At 37.3% G+C, this 17,538-nt stretch overlaps 1 protein-coding gene across 7 annotated transcripts in view; it reads right to left on the bottom strand.

Moving 5' to 3' along the window:
• The window catches only part of cadm2b (cell adhesion molecule 2b), a 223,532-nt gene that overhangs the window by 66,828 nt on the left and 139,166 nt on the right, over window positions 1-17,538 (bottom strand). For all 7 annotated transcript variants that reach the window (XM_039670476.2, XM_039670481.2, XM_039670477.2 and 4 more), the window contains exon 2: window positions 2,142-2,168. In XM_039670476.2, the coding sequence (XP_039526410.2) occupies window positions 2,142-2,168 (27 nt within the window). The remainder of the gene's footprint in view (window positions 1-2,141; window positions 2,169-17,538) is intronic.

The following is a 17,538-nucleotide window of genomic DNA, read 5'->3' as shown; positions in this document are numbered from 1 at the left end:
AATGGCAAGGATCTCTGTATGCCACTCTGACATATCAAACTAGATGTCCACCCACAACTCTGAGCTCATACCTCCAAACTAAGACTTCCCTGATGAGTTTCCTCACCCAACCTCTCACAGTCTCAAATCTCACCTGAAGGTCAAGCCGCTGTTTGCTGTCATCTTAGATCACCAGCTGTCCTTTGTAGACTATGACAACTGCCTGGGCTTTATGCCATTCCATTTCAAGAAAAAAAATCCTTGAATGCCTCTATATTCAGCTCCTCATTTAGACCAGTCATTTCAACTGCTATATTATCAGAACTTAAGCTTGGCTTAGTAGCAAATTGTACATATTACAACTTTCTCTACAGGTAATTTAGGTAACCTTGATTTACCCTAAAAGCTAAACCAAATGATGTCCACGTTGTAATTGCCTGTGAGTTTCAGAGTCATATTTAGAGACTGTACTACAGGTATATAATCATATTTAATCTGTACTATATAGTAGCATTCTGCTTCTACATTACTACCAACTATTTGAAGCTGCTGTTTGTTGTCATTAAATATAAGCTGTCTCAGCTACCAGTCTTGATAATTGTTAGAACATTTTTTTTAGAAAGAAATGCATTTTCTTGAAAACATGGAGTGTTGGTTTTGTGGTCTAGGTCCACCGGAGAACTCTCGATACCACATAAACATGGCCTTGGTCTGGATCTAGCATTGTTTTAAGACCCCACACAAGGGATAGATATCTCACATCTCCAAGCACACCACATCTCTTTGGTTTGCCTCAAATATAACTTGACCTTGCCATTGTCTGGTATTGGTCTAGTCTTGACATTAACTCATGTTAATGATTTAGATTTGTTAAAGCCAAACAGACTATAATGCTACAAAGCTCTTTTAAGGCTATCTCTATCCATCTATTACCATTTCAGTCGTATCCGACTCTTGGCGATTCTATGACTGTCTTTTTCCATACGCGAGAGACTATCCATGAATTTTATTGGCAATGATTTTTCCGGTATGTGCTGCCAGGTCTTTTTCCCAACCCTCCCTATTAAATGGCTTGGGACTCACACACACGCATTCACACCTACTGACAATTTAGCATCTCCAATTCACTGATACTGCTTGTTTTTTTGTTTTTTTTTTGGATTGTGGGGGAAACCGGAGAACCCGCAGGGAAAACCAGAGCACCCACAAGTGAAACCCAGAACTACTGGTTCAGCTGGGACTCGAACCGGGGACCTTCTTGCTGTTAGGCACTATGCCTTCATCCTTTAACACTACAAAGACTTAATCGTCTTGTTTTAGCTAAACTCCATTTGCATGGATGTAAATGCAGTTGTAGACGATATGGTAAATCACAACAATCTGACTAACTTTATTACGATTATAGCAACACTGCGATCTAGACACCTGAATCAGACCTTTTCAAAAAGCACATTAAACTACATCATACATTTAGATACATGTTCTTCTCCATCAATGGATGAATAACTGCTGTCATGATCAATAGAAAATATACACAAACTATCTTTTATATTAAATTCCATTTGCCACCTACTTCCAGTGGGTGGTGGTTATAATGCAACGTTAATTGCATCAGGCAAATAGCAAATAGATTTGTGAATAAGGTGTCTTCTATAATAAGCATAATTCACAGGGATTTTATGAAAGGCGGTGTGTTTGCACGGAAGAAAATTACAATAACTTAATTTAGCAACTGGTTAAACTGGATTGTGGGTTTGTGAATAAGAATCAGTTTTTTGAGCTAAAATACCACATTCAAAAGTGGCTGTCTGTTTAGAGAATTCATCACTGTACCACATATCCAAGACAAAGTGTTTCCACTTTTTGTTAGAGTAGCGGTTCTATGTATCAGCAATGGTGACCTGTACAAAATCTGGCATCTTCCTCTTAAACGTGTAGCACAAGTTTGTTGTAAACCCAGGAAGCATGTAAAACGGATTCATAATGGATATTCCTAGGGCCAATTCATCAAATGTTCCAGGTTTGCTTTCTCACAGGCAGAGACTATGTAAATGCATCCCAGGCTCCTTTGGGAGATAAGAGGGGGCCGAACGGCACATTGTTTATTGGGAGTTGTGTTCAACATAAATCATCCAGCCACAAAGACAGAGAAGATAACTCACCTTTCACTTTGGTTTTCGTTGCCGCCTCTGAGAGCATGAAATGCAGAAGAGAGATGGAGGAACAGGGATGAAGGGGAAAGAGAGAAAGAGAGAAAGGAGGAGAGTGATTATAAAATCCGCAGCATATACTCCTTAAGTCTCCATTTAAATTGGGTAACAGTTTGCTTTTAGTATTAAAGGGGTGATGAACTGAAAAAATCAAATTTTCCTTGAGCTTTTGACATCTAAGAGGTCATCATATTATAAGAATATCCTGAAAGTTTCAGAACTGAAAACGTCCTTCTTAGTCCAATAAAAGCTTTTATTGACACCAGGCTCAGCAAACGACTCGTTTTTCAAAGTGGGGAACTATGACGTCAAAGAGGATAAAACACAACCCCCGCAGAAGAAGATCAACGCCTACTTCAACACGGCCGGTTTAGCCCCGCCCACCGATTCGCACATTACACGCATAGCTAAATAACATAGGCCTACCTCGTGATGACAAACCGGATCGAGCTACCGAGCAATACAGAATATTGTGCAGTGGCTGGTTGTGAAAGAAGACAGTCACTGCATAAGCTTCCTCTGGATTCCAATAGGACTGCATGGTTAAACGTTCCAGCTGATGAGGTAAAACATTGTCTGTCTGTTCGCTTCATTTCACTGAGGATTGTTTTGTAAACAAGACTGGATTTGCAGACCAATTAAGAGTAAAGAACGGTGCATTTTACAACATTGGACGTTTTCAAAACAATTTCCCCCAAGTGCATCGACGGGTGAGTTGAAACTCATTATAATATGCAAAACTTTTATCCACTCACAGCAGAGGGTGTTTACTTCCAAGGCTTCAGTGTGAGACGCCCATAAAAACCAAGTGTTTTTCAGCTAGGCTCAAAACTAGGGTACAATTAGTGTTGTCAAAAAACTCAGGACTTCGGTACCAAGTCGGTACTAAAAAAAAAAAAAATGTTACAGTACCAGCTTTTCTAGGTACCGAATACCAGGTTAATCCAGTTCTAGACACGCTGTCTGAAAGGTGCACAGTTGCGTCCTCTTCATAACGCTGATGCTCTCTCTCTGAATCCACTTGTTGACACGAAAGGAGGAAAGAGCCACATATGGAAATATTTTGGATTAGGCTAATGTCACGTTGCCATAAGAGGCCGATTACATGCAAATTCGCAATTTCAAATATAGGCGCGAGGCAAGCGCGCTCATAATAAAAACTCGTTGCATAGCAACGACAGACGCCGCGTGAGAGCAAGCGCTTTGGAAAGAATAAGCACGCGCAAAAATATAATAAAAAAAAAACACGCGCGATATGTGAACGGCCTCTAAAGTGCTTTCGGGGTAGTTTTACGAGTACATGAGCACAGTAGTATCCAACCGACACCAGAGTACTGGTATTAGTATCGATGCATCCCTTATGTCATTTAATGTCAGTGCCAGTTCTAGGCGTATTCTTGCCTTTATAACTCAGCAGTTTTAAAAAGCCTTTTCAAAATTAAATATGAATGCAGTTTTAGATTAAATAAAAGTACAGTCAAATCAAATAAAACATGTTTTTTTCTCCTGTAGCCTAAAGTTTGGTAATGCTACAATAAGATACCATTTATCAACATTACTTCACATCAACACATTGAGTGAACAATATATTTTTACAACATTAATTAATGTTTGTAAATGTTATTTAATAGAAACACTTGATTGTTCATGTTTGTTCACTTCATTCATTGTGCATTAAATAAATGTTAACGGATTAGAACTTTACAAACAACTTTAAAAATGTGTTAGTGTATACTATTGTTTATTTTAGGTCATTTTATCTAATTTTTTTCTAAAGTGTTTATAATACAAATGTACAGTTTCCATACTTGTAACCGTGATAAACACTTAAATATATGTAAATTTAAACTAAGCTTTGGTACCGAAATTGGTACCGAGAACCGTGAATTTTTACTGGTATTGGTACCGAATAATGAAATTTTGGTACCGTGACAACACTAGGTACAATAGCCTATTACTTATTCATTTTGATGTTTTTGAATGCAAAAACCAAGCGAACGTCATAAGTTGACCTCAGACAACAATATAATAAAATTTCAAAAGTCAGTTCATGACCCCTTAATTATTAAGTTTCATGGAAAAAAGAACATTTTTGAACAAAAAGCCTTGGAAAGCAGCCTAATTCTCCTTGGTGCAGTCTTGTTCAGAAGAATTCATGATAGAAGTAGGGTTCTACATATTATTTTCTTCACAAAACAAGTCTGAATGTTTTGTTCATGAAACAGTGTGATCTGAATGTTGAATTCAACTAATTCAGCCTCCACTGAGACCCAAAGGATCAGGTTGCAGCTGTTATCAGATCACTGGAGGGGAAGAATATAACTTCAGGGAAAAGAGCCACTAGAACATTGTTCAGTCTCCTTTTGTGTTCCACAGAGGAAAGAGAATCCTTCAAACAACATAAGGAAGTATCCCTTTAATGCCTAGCGAGTTTACAGATGAAATACTACTTCTCTTTGTTCAGAGTTGAAAGTTTGCTCATGTTTGAATGCATAAGCTTAATACTTTCATTATGCCTGACCTTCTGCTTTGCAAGCCGCCTGCCATAAACATCGCCTTGATGAGGAGCGTAACGGACATATTTTATAGCATGCGCCATCTGTATAGACTTCTTTACAGACCCAGCTGAATAATAATCATATACAACCCTTCATTGTCAATATGCATATGGAACATCAAAGATGAAGTGAGACTAAGAACACTGCCACCATTTTTGTTGCATGAAGGAAAATGACAGTAAAATCCCCATAAATGCATTTGCGCTCCTCAACTTCGAATGAGATCCATTCATGGCGATGAATAATTCACGTGGAACACTTTTTCTGACAACTTTTCTGACTTTGACAGTCCATAAGGTGAAAAGTTCATCATATTTGGATGCGACAAGACAAGTCGGAGGCAGAAGATATCACAAAAATGCTCTGTATATAGATTCTGCACCACCAGCTTAAGAGTTGTTTAGTGAATATAACAATAGGAAGACTATTTAAGTGTACATTTAGTGACAAAAAAATGCACATTTTTAGGAACATTTGTATTGCTTATACTGTAAGTTTCTCCTGGAGACAATGTTGTCATACAAAAAAAGTGTACAGATTAGGAATAATAGAGTTCAGACAATTTGTTATTGAGCAAATCTAAGCACAGTTTGAGAATTTGCTGTCAAGAAACATGAGATTAATATCTAAGATAAATGAGCAAAAGTGTCCAATTACTCTCCATTAAATCTCATGTTTAGCAGAAACAATTGATATAAAGACTGCATTTGTGATTCCCCCTACCACCCCCCACCCCACACAATGATCTTAGTAACAGCAATTTAACTTGAGGGCAAATACTACACTATTTTTTGGAATAACCTTGAAGCCTCTTTTGTGCCACTGCAATCGTTCCCATTTATTAAAAGCTGTTATGTGATATTAGTGGGCGTGTACTTGACTATGACATTGAATACTGCCATTTATTTTGTATGAAAAGCCATTTTAGGACACATGGATCCTCAGTCAATGACATACATTACAATGCCGGGGACACACTTACCGACTAGCTGAAACATTCTAAGACTGAACTGAACACACTAATGACTGATTTTGTTTGTCTGTTACGATAGTCACTGTGTCAGATTACGCGATTTTGACTCCTAAAATCTTGTCGTGTCGTGGACAAGACACATGTCTGACTACACGTTGCTTCCTGAGCAGTAATCGCGTGCCGTCATCGAGAAGGCGAAACTAGTGACTTCCGGAAACGAACGTAAACAAACAATGGATGAAGCGGTGAGTGTTGTATTGGCTGTCCTGTGTTCAGAAAAAAGTAAAAAAAGAAAGAAAACCCGACAACGTGTCCCTGGATTGCTCGAAGAGGACAGTATGGGCTGTCAATCCTCCAAAGAGAACTTGAGGTAAAATATTGTTTTCTTATATATTTTTTCTTTTAGTCGTCTCTCTTTCGTTTCACCATTTTTGAAATTTGTGTACGGAAAAGCTTCTGTGCTCCTATTGGTCAACCTCATACATGTGACGGAACCATCGTGGATGACCGTTAAAAAATTAAACATGCTAGTCTTTTTGTCGTGATGTCGTGAAGCATAGGTTGTTGCCCACTATGACGCACTATACGAGATGATACGATCGAATTTTGCGTCCCGACGCCCGTTGTCGTTTACGAATCTCCACGACACCCTACGTCAAACGGATCGTGCCAAAATCGGGCTAAAATCGTGTAATCTGAACCAGGCATTACTGTTTCCAACGACTGTTGGAGCAGATTTTAAACACTGGCTGTGAACATCAACTACAGTCAACACTACTGTCTCTGAATTATTACCTGGTAAGCATCATGTGTTGGGGGTCGATTGTTGTAAATGACCAATTCGAATAATACTGTCATGCAAGTTTGGGATCAAAAACCTAATGGCTACCAGTTACTGGCAGTTAAATCTCCTTGACCCTCACAAATAACAGTTCTCAGGCCCATATTAAACCCCACATTAATCAAACCGCTGTGAATTGGCACGTCGATCTAGAGTTTAACGAAGGAGTCATTGTTTTTCACACTCGTTAATCTCTCTCATTCTTCCGCCTTATACTGTAGGCAACCACCCCCGACCCCCCTGCCTACATGGAAGTTATTAATCTCTGACTCTCTCCACAGTGTCAGAATCTAATAGTGTTGACAAAGTCAGACTCCATGATAAGATTCTCCTTGCTGTAAGCAGAACATATTTGCCAGATCCTGAGAGGAATACCAATGGATACAAGGATCCACTAGAGAGCAAATGCTCTTAATCGAACTCTATTTGCTCGGCTTTCACTCATTTTATATATATATATATATATATATATATATATATATATATATATATATATATATATATATATATGGGGTTGTTTATGGGAATTAGTATAAAAATTATAGTATAATAAATGAGTATAATAAAAAAGCACTCCAAAAATGGCTAGATCTCACAAAGACAGATTCAGAGGCTATGAGAGCGAACATGAATTATTAATAATCTTGTTTGACACCTCACCTCAATCAAAGAAACAAGAATTAGCAAATTACAGTTTATTGGATTTTTTTTTGTGTGTGTGTGTGTGTGTGTGTGTGTGTGTGTGTGTGTGTGTGTGCGTGTGTGTGTGTGTGTGTGTGTGTGAACTGGCGATTCCTATTTATTCTTTTCAACACCGCAGGGAATGTCTTCCAGACACTGAAAACATACAACTTATCAAACAAATAGCATATTACAGTTTATTTTGCTTAAAATAAAGCCTATTCTTACTTGCCATTAAATTATTAAACTTTATACTACTTTAACCATTCTAGCTTGCATTTGTGGCATAATGTCACTCTAAAAAAAATTTGACTTGTCCCTGAGCTTTTTATATGTTAAAAGGAAAAAAAAAGCCATTTACAGGAATGCACTTATAAGAGTAAACCATTTCAGAGGCTTTAAAAGCAGAAATGGAAAGCGTGTATTTTTGTTATAGCGCAAACAAGTCTTGTTTCTTTTTTGAGCTGGACCATCTTTTCATGCTGTTAATACTTTTCAGAGAATGAATGTCTGGTCTGGTTACCACCATCACTGGGGTCATGACAATGAACCCGAACAAATCTTATTATACTTTAAATGCTGTTGTTTAATTAGATATCTGACAGCATACTCTGCCTTAGCAGTTAGTTTTAACATACTTAAAGGTGCAGTGTGTAATTTTTAGTGGTATCTAGTGGTGAGGTTGCGAATTGCAACCAACAGAAGTTACGGTGGCCGACAGGAAAAGATGTCGTCCTCTGAGCCAGTTAAGCAATTAGGTTTCTTTACAAAGATAAATTAATAAATCATGTTTACTTAATTTTCAGTAAAACGATATGTTATTATGAATATTATTGTTACTTGTTCATCATTGTGTCAGTGTTTTATTCACTGACTTTGAATAAACATAATGACGAAGCACGTTTGTCCGGTAAGGGCTACTGTAGAAACATGGCTATTTCAATGTAAGGGGACCTGCGGTGTATGTAGATAGAAATGGCTTATTTTAAGGTTATAAAATCAACAGTTCATTATACAAGGTCTTTATACGTCACCGAAAACATAGTTATGTATATGATATTGCATTTCTGTCAACAGATCCTCCTAAATATTACACAATGCACATTTAAGTTTTAAACATCGCTATGCTAGTGGAAAATCGATCTATTTTGTCTGTGAAATTTTGGCAGATGTGACCGCCGCACCTTAAAACAATAATATGAAAACCATTTTAGAAAACTGACTTTAAATTCATAATTTTGTCAATTTATTTTTTGTCCACAATCCAAATAATTTTCTTTTCATTTTTTTTTTTAAATTGAGTGTTTAATCGGAGTGGTCCAAGGACTTTTTTACACTTGAACTTGGAATCAACATCTCTCTCTCTCTCTCTCTCTCTCTCTCTCTCTCTCTCTCTCTCTCTCTCTCTCACACACACACACACACACACACACAAATGACTGGTTACAGTTGAGTATGTTCATTGTTGTCATGGTTTCAGATTAGTTAGACCCATTTAGTTCAGGTGTGCGTCGTTAATTATCCTTGCTTGGATAATCAACGACACAATGACCGGTTAGATCCCAATAAAGAATTTTGATTTTTATGATTGCATGAGTATTTTTGAAAAATGGTATGTCAAGTTACAAATACTGTCTAACTTTTAAAATCAGCCTAATTAAACAGTCCACAGGCAATCCCACACGACTAGTCAATTTGGAAATCTCGGAAAAAAAAAAAAATCTTTGGAAAAAAAAAAAAGGCTTAATGGTCCTAAAAATAGGCTTAAGCTTTGTATGCTAAATTTTACCTTTGGATCCAGGGGTGAAATGTGACATGGACAAGTTTTCATGACATTTACCTGTCTACAAAAATGAATCTGGGCAATTAGCTCAATTCTGTTCGTGGAGGTTCCTGCCTCTGGGCTTTGCCTTAGTAACCACTGAATCTCCTTCGGCCTCTCTCCTCCTGTGTTCTAAGAGACCGCAATCCCTTCTCACACATTCATTTCTCTCTCCAATGCCTTTTCTGGCAGGGCCTATTTCTGATACCTGCCTGCGGGCGATGTGAAGAGAAGGGGGAGTCGGTCCCCACGGTGATTAGTCTAACCAACCATGAGAAAGGGTTTGTCCTCCAAAGCAGAGAGAACGAGGACCTCCAGTGCGCTCGCCAGGCATCCAGAGGAATCATACCTCCCATTGCCAAACAGAGAGAGTCCCTCAGGCACTACGGCTGCGAATGACCCCACGTCAAAGAGTAACCTATCCTTCTCAGGCCAGAGGAATAAAAAAAGAAGAATCCATCAGACAAGCGCAATAAAGCTTGACGCGAGTGTTTTGATTTCTGCTATCGTGAACGTATAGCTGTATTCGTAAATATTTGTATATCACCATTTTTAAAATACAGCTAGCTAGTGACGACATGTGTAAAACTAAGCATAGCCAGAGCAGACCGGAATGTTTTCAATGCCTCAAAACTTTCTGCAATGTTGCAAGATTTTGAAGCTTTCCCCGGAGAAACGACCTGCTAAAGCAACTGAGATCAGCAGTTGGCGAGTGCCCACTTAAGGAGACTTCCATTGCCCTGATAAGAGCGAGAGTCTGAGGAAAGGAAGATAGAAAACACTCCATATGTTCCATTAGGACATTACAAAGACTTGAATGAGATCTTGAAGCTCCCATGTGTACAGTTTGAATCAGTACATTTTGCAGTAGCAAAACCATGTTGATTCAACTAGAATCATAAATATTATTTATAGTTAAAAAGATTTCATTTTTGTGTCAGACAAGTTTAAACAGGTTGCAGAAAGCAGCAATAATATATAATAGTGAATAACTTTTCTAAAACAAGTGATTTGCTTAATTAAACAAGAAACATGGATTTAAATGTTTTAATCACATCAGACATTTTTAAATAGAAAGGGACAGCAACAACAATAATAAAATGAAAAGAAATGACGTGACTGCAGATATTCCATGCAAAACCATGTGTATTCAACAAGAATGGTGAATTTGAAAGATTTTATATCACTTTTCAAAAACTTAGCAAATGGCAGCAAGAATAATTATCAATAAAATATATATTTTTTTAATTTGGAAAACAAAGTGATTGCTTTCTAAGACATCCATCCATCCATCCATCCACCCACCCATCCATCCATCTGCAGACCCATCCACCCATCCGCCCACCCATCCACCCACCCACACATGTACCAATCCACCCACCCATCCATCCATCTACCCATCCATCCATCCATCCATCTACCCATCCATCCATCCATCCATCCGTTTTGTTGTTTTACACCCCACTGACTTTCTTTGTATGAATACAAACAGTTGATTCTAATTGTGGACTAATTACCTTGTATTCCTAACATTTCTTAAGTACAGTGGTGTTAGTGAACTGAACATACCCCTCAGCTTGAATATGAGCAAGAGTAGTAGTAGCTCTTGCCTTAGCAAGTGGCGCTAATAATACCAACATGATATTCCTGTCTTTATTGGTTCCCGAGGGAAAAACACCAGACAATCCAGGCATGCTCGCAACACCTGAAGCAGAGCAGCAGTTTTCTGCTCACAACATCCTCCTCTGCATGAAGTGACAGTCTGCTCAATGTCACCCCATGCTGTCCTCCTCACCTGTGGCCAACAGCATGTGAATAATTCAACATCTCTGTATTATTAATGAAGAATGAGCTGTAAGTAATGGCCGATGCCTGGGGCCATTTACAGTGACAATGCTGAACACAATTCCAGAAACCAGGAAAAACCCATATAAACAACTCGCCGTTTCCCTCGGGAACATTTAATGGTGTGTACGTTTACCGTTTCATTCCCCACATTATCATAGCTAGAGTTAGACTTAAAGGGCAGACAGGAAAGAATGAATTGGTAAAAGGTTAAAACTAAATTACGTTAGCTGGGCAAAACGTCTGAGGCGCATTTAAAAGACAATCACACACTGGAATAAAACCTCGCAAACATCTTGTTGTTCGCTCTATGAAAGAAGGGAAAGATTATTATGCTGACACAAAGGGGGGAAGGAAGAATAGCAATGAAAATTGAGTTACAAATAAGAATTCCATACTTACTTTTTTTCTGAGAAAATACCACAGAAAATACAAGCACAGCTGATGAACTACAAGGAATTATTGGTAAATGTCAAACCAAATAACTTTTGTGGCTTTTTGTGTAGCATTAAAAATGGCATTTTCCCATAAACCTGTGATATAAAGGCCCATTTACCTCAAAATGGTATGTTCTATAGCTCTGGTATTTTCTAGCAGGAGATTGTAATACATAATCTCAAGTAGCCAGATTTTTGACTATTGTTATAAAGTTTTGGCCCACTTTACAGCTTAATCTGGCCATGAACCGACCAAGACAGGAAGAAACTTTCTGACTGACTTGTGAAGCAAGTAGTTGCATGGCTGTCAATTGAGGGATTTTATCAAAGAAAATCTTTCTTTGTGTTCCGAAGATGATCAAAAGTCTTGTGGGTTTGGAACGACATGAGAGGGAGCAATTAATTACTATCTCTTTCAGTTAAAGGGTAATTCCACCAGTGGAGACATTAAAAGTGGGTCATATATGAAGAGTTCAGATGCAAAACCCTCTAAATGCCATTTGAAATTTTCTTCTTTAATGATGATTTTTATCAAACTTGTATATTTAAGTTCAGTAATTTCACTTAAATAACAATTAATAGGTAATTATCATTGCAATTTAAGTGAAATCACTGAACTTAAATATACAAGCTTGATAAAAATGATCATTCTAGAAGAAAATTTCAAATGGCACTTAGAGGCTTTTGCATCTGAACTCTTCATATGTAGTAGAATAGTATCATAAATTTCTAATTTGGGTCCTTCTTGGCTGATAAAAGACAGAAAATGACTTTTTAGTGCTTGTGGGTGGTAGACAACAACCCCCATAGTGCATTGCAGTGCTCAGCAGATCCGCAGGCCACTCCCACTACTCCGCACATCAATGTAGACTAGAGTTGAGCTCCTCTCTACGCTACTGCCTGTAGCGTAGCGAAATCATTCGCTACTGCCTGTTGCGTGCGAAATCATTTCACACAATGAAATAAGATAACGCGCGCTAATATAAAATGACGACGAAGAGCGTCGGGGCCAGCGTTTCGGTACCCAACCCTGTTCATAATGCATCCGTCTGTGTATTCAGTACCTTCATCCATTTTTTCAAAAAGTTACTGCCGGTGAAATCAAACACACTGGCACTGATCTGTGATCGGTCTGTTAGCGCATTAGGCCCAACCCCCTATGGGCGGGTTTGAAAGGGTGGGGACTAGTGTTTGTAGTCTTTACAGAAATTACACTTCCACAAATTACAGATCCTTACACTTCCTCCTACAATGACAATGTTTTTTGCATCATTGTAGGAGTAAGTAAAAAAGGTAAATAGCGGATTTCTCTCGTCTCAGGAGAAAATGAGAGAGTGTTGCACGAACCATTCAATAGTATGACTGGATTTCTAACAATGGAAATCTTAATGCAAATGGGTGGAGTGTCCCTTTAAAATAGTTTGCATGAGCGAGAGTATAAATGAAGATGCAAAAAGCAGACTAGTTAGAATGTCTTTCTTTAAACGTCACATGCCGAACAAATAATGTCCATGACAAGCTCTCCATGTTAGCTTTTGTTTTTAACTTAAAAACTTACAAAAACCTATTGACTTAGGCAGGATACAAAATTGCTAACTCCGGCTTCCCAGAATTTATTAAATAGCTGCTGATTGAATCTTTAGCAAATGCGTTTCAATTTTGAGCGCAATATGCATCAAACTGTCCGTTCAGACTAGCTATAGTCATCAAGATGACATGAGGCTCTTTCAATAAGCAACTTTTCTTATCTTACGGAGTACAGCGTCAACAAATGTGTACAACAAATCTGTTTTGGACCGCTCTGTCACTAATAATGATTTTTATGGTTAAATTGCATCTCAGATGACATTAAAATGTGTCTAAATCTTGTTTACGAGTCCTAAATATTATGAACGCATATTCTTCAGTGTCATTTTGATTTATTTGTTCTTGTATCAACAGCTTAAAATTGCATTTAAAGCCGTTCCTTGTACTGACACTCTATGACAGACACACCATGGTGTCTCACCACGAATGTAAACACATCACCACAACCTCAAACACAGCATCAGTGTCACATAGAAAGTCACTGAAGCAGAAAAGAACTATGTTAATTAATTTCAATGTTTATTTATTCAGGACTGCCATATTAGACACAGGACTGTAATACAGCGGGTAAACACGGGTCTTTCGGGTCTGTCCTCGAATATAACCAGCTTTTATTTGGCACATGGCTGGAGGTTTAGAAAATGCTTTGAAATTAAGCTCCCGTTGCATGCTTCCCAGTGGAAAACCGCATGCAGATAAGAAGGAAACGGCCTCCAAACTGCAGTTAACGGAGTATTCAACCTTCTGCAGTCCTTATCTGACACCTCCCCTGAGGAAAGACGACCCGTCAACACTGCACCTCACGCTCACCCCTGACTTATGTCTACAACGCGGATGACATTGGCGGCTGTGTGTCCGTACACAAATAAACCATGTTTAGAAGTGCTGATCGGCCGATGTGAAAAAGCTGTGCAGCTTCCTTTGAGTTGTTGCATGTACATGTGAGTCAAGAACATGCTGTTGGGAAGACATTTTAATATTGTTGTGATGAACCACGCATTTAAAACTGCTGAGATAACGAATTACTGAGGCCCCAAAAATGTCAAAATGTCTTCAAACACGACTAGTATCCATAAGCACACGATGCTAAACAGTTTTCTGAGCTATTTTTGCAGGATGGATGTATGAAGTCAGGTCTCCTAATGTTCACACAGGTGAGTAACCACAGCTGCAGTTCCTCACATTACAGTAACTATGAACATGTTCCAATAACATCTGACAAGTTATGTCAGTTTTGAACAGCAGGGAAGGACGGGGTAAGGCCTTGGTCACACACATTGTTTTAAGATGTGTTTTGGTCAATAATTCAATAATTGAATCTCTCAGAAGTGGGACCAAGTCATTGTTTTGCAAGTCACAAGTAAGTCTCGAGTCTTTGCATTCAAGTCTCAAGTCAAGTCCCGAGTTATGACAGGCAAGTCTCAAGTCAAGTCCCGAGTCAAGATGCTTTTTTTACAAATTAATTACTATAGTAAATGAAATGTATTTAATTTATATCAGCAAGGCTTTTAAGATATGTTCATGACTTGTTCAATTTCATATTTATTGCGATACAATTTTCACTAAGGGCACCCATCTATCTAAGTTTAATTTAGTGATTGTTCATACAGTACGTGTGACAAAATCAGGAAAAGGCAGTAAAAAAATAAAAAAAATAAATAAATATATATATATATATATATATGAAGAGTTCAGATGCAAAAGCCTCTAAGTGCCATTTGAAATTTTCTTCTAGAATGATAATTTTTATCAAGCTTGTATATTTAAGTTCAGTAATTTCACTTAAATGACAATTCATAGGTAATCTTCAATGCCATTTAAGTGAAATTACTGAACTTAAATACACGAGTTGGTTAAAAATGATCATTCTAGAAGAAAATTTCAAATGTCACTTAGAGGCTTTTGCATCTGAACTCTTCATATATATATATATATATATATATATATATATATATATATATATATACATATATATTTCATTGGTAACCCAGTAACAAACGCAAAATCATTTAATAGAAATAACTGCTACACATTTGGTTTGTGTGTGAGAGAGAATGTGTCTATGAGTGTATTCTAAGCCATTATTTGTAACCTAAATTAAACCGAAAAAAAAAAAAAAAAAAAAAAACATCTGTGAGAAACACAAGCATAAGAAATAACTGCTACTATACCACATTTTACAAATGAGAGAGTAGACATTTTTCATTTAAAAAATAAAGATCTGTTCATTGGAAAAATCAATCATGATTTGCTACACATTAAGTTCAAAATATTGAGTCCCTGGTTAAAATATTTTGTTAATGCGACCATAATTGTAGAACATTCCTATTCACATGGCGATGTATCAAGTGTCACATGACACATTTTGGGGCTACGTTCTTGTAATTTACAAAACATAAATCCATCCATTTCTCCTAAAAGACATGAAAGTGAGTGGCTGGTGAACAGGGAGATAGTTACCTATAGACTAAAATGTGAGTTTGTTGTGGAAAAACATATATATTTGAAAGATTTATTATTTATTTTCACTTATAACATTTTTGCCTGAAAATTATCATCCCAAATAAATCTGCTTTTCTTTTACACAGGTCAAATTAGAGCATTCATGGTTGGAATGACTTGTGTGAACAATGATGTGATTTGGTGAACTATTTCTTTACCCTATAACCCAGTCATAAAAAACCTCGTCCTCTTCTTGAAATGCCTAGTTCTTCATTAATTTGTTTTTTATTGCACAGCAAAATCCAGCAGAGCGTTGATTGACCCACATGCAGCAGGTACATGGGGTCTTTTGGCCCGAAGAATGGCGAGTTCAATCCATCTCTTTTCATGTTTCGAGCCGTCTCATGTCATTGTGACCTTCTCAAAGTCAGTGCCCTAAATCGGTTTTCATCCGTGTAAGCTGTGACCTTTCCAGCTTGGAGGCTTTTAGCCTTACCTGCAGCACCACACAGCTCCACCACCTGCTCCAAGAGCACAGTCTGACAGAGAGCTAATGCTTCAGAGATCAACCAATCTCATTCACATCCTCCATCCTCCGTGGACTGGCATGGCATTTGTGTATTCAACCTTCTGAAATTCAACTTCAATAAACAAGAGGGATGTTATGACACCTCGTGATATGATATGATGGCACATACAGCTGTGTGATATCACCCTGTCTGCAGCTCACATTTTAGAAGCTATTAGTTTTGCTCTTTTTGTTTAGGGGATGGTAGAAAATGAAAAAAAAAAATCAGTTGTAGTGGACAGACAGGATGGACATACAGACGGACGGATGGACAAACAATCAGATGATTGAATGATAGATTGAACGATAGATAGACAATCAGATGATTGAACGAACGAACGATAGATAGATGAATGATGGATAGATGGATAGATTGATAGATAGACAGACAATCAGATGATTGAATGAACGAACGAACAAATGAACGAACGAACGAACGATAGACAGACAGACAGACAGATAGATAGATAGAACGATAAATCGACAATTAGATGATTGAATGAATGATAGATAGATAGATAGATAGATAGATAGATAGATAGATAGATGACAGAAAGACAGACAGATGATCGAAAGGGCGAACAATAGATACTTTAAGAAAGAGACAGAACAATCGAATGAACGAACGAACGATCAAAAGATAGACAGATATATAGACAATCAGATAATTGAAAGAACAAATGAACAATAGGTAGATGAACGATTGAACGATAGATAGATAGATAGATAGATAGATAGATAGATAGATAGATAGATAGATAGATAGATAGATAGATAGATAGACAGACAGACGATCAAATTTTAAAAGATGGATAGACAGACAGACAGACAGGGAGACTGAAAAACAGACAGATAGATGATCGAACAAATGAACAATAGATAGATACTATAAGAAAGAAGCAGACAGACAGATAGAATGAATGAACAATTGATAGATAGATGATCGAACAAACAATAGACAGATGATCAAATGAGTGAACGATAGATAGACAGATAGATGATCGAATGAACAATAGATACACAAATGAATGATAGATAGACAAACAGACAGGTGATCAAATGAGAGATAGATAGATCGATAGAACGATAGAAAGATAGATAGATAGATAGATAGATAGATAGAGAGATAGATAGATAGATAGATGATAGATAGATAGATAGATAGACAGACAGACAGACAGACAGACAGACATACAGACAGACAGACAGACAGACAGACAGACAGACAGACAGATAGATAGATAGATAGATAGATAGATAGATAGATAGATAGATAGATAGATAGATAGATAGATAGATAGATAGAACGATAGATAGAACGATAGATAGATAGATAGATAGATAGATAGATAGATAGATAGATAGATAGATAGATAGATAGATAGATAGATAGATAGATAGATAGATGATAGATAGATAGATAGATAGATAGATAGATAGATAGATAGATAGATAGACAGACAGACAGACAGACAGACAGACAGACAGACAGACAGATAGATAGATAGATAGATAGATAGATAGATAGATAGATAGATAGATAGATAGATAGATAGATAGATAGATAGATAGATAGATCATTTGAACAGGGAAAG

This window comes from Pimephales promelas, chromosome 16 (assembly GCF_988280905.1).
Source record: "Pimephales promelas chromosome 16, fPimPro1.hap1.1, whole genome shotgun sequence".
Classification (NCBI taxonomy): Eukaryota; Metazoa; Chordata; class Actinopteri; order Cypriniformes; family Leuciscidae; genus Pimephales; species Pimephales promelas.
This window is presented reverse-complemented; position numbering and strand designations above follow the sequence as displayed.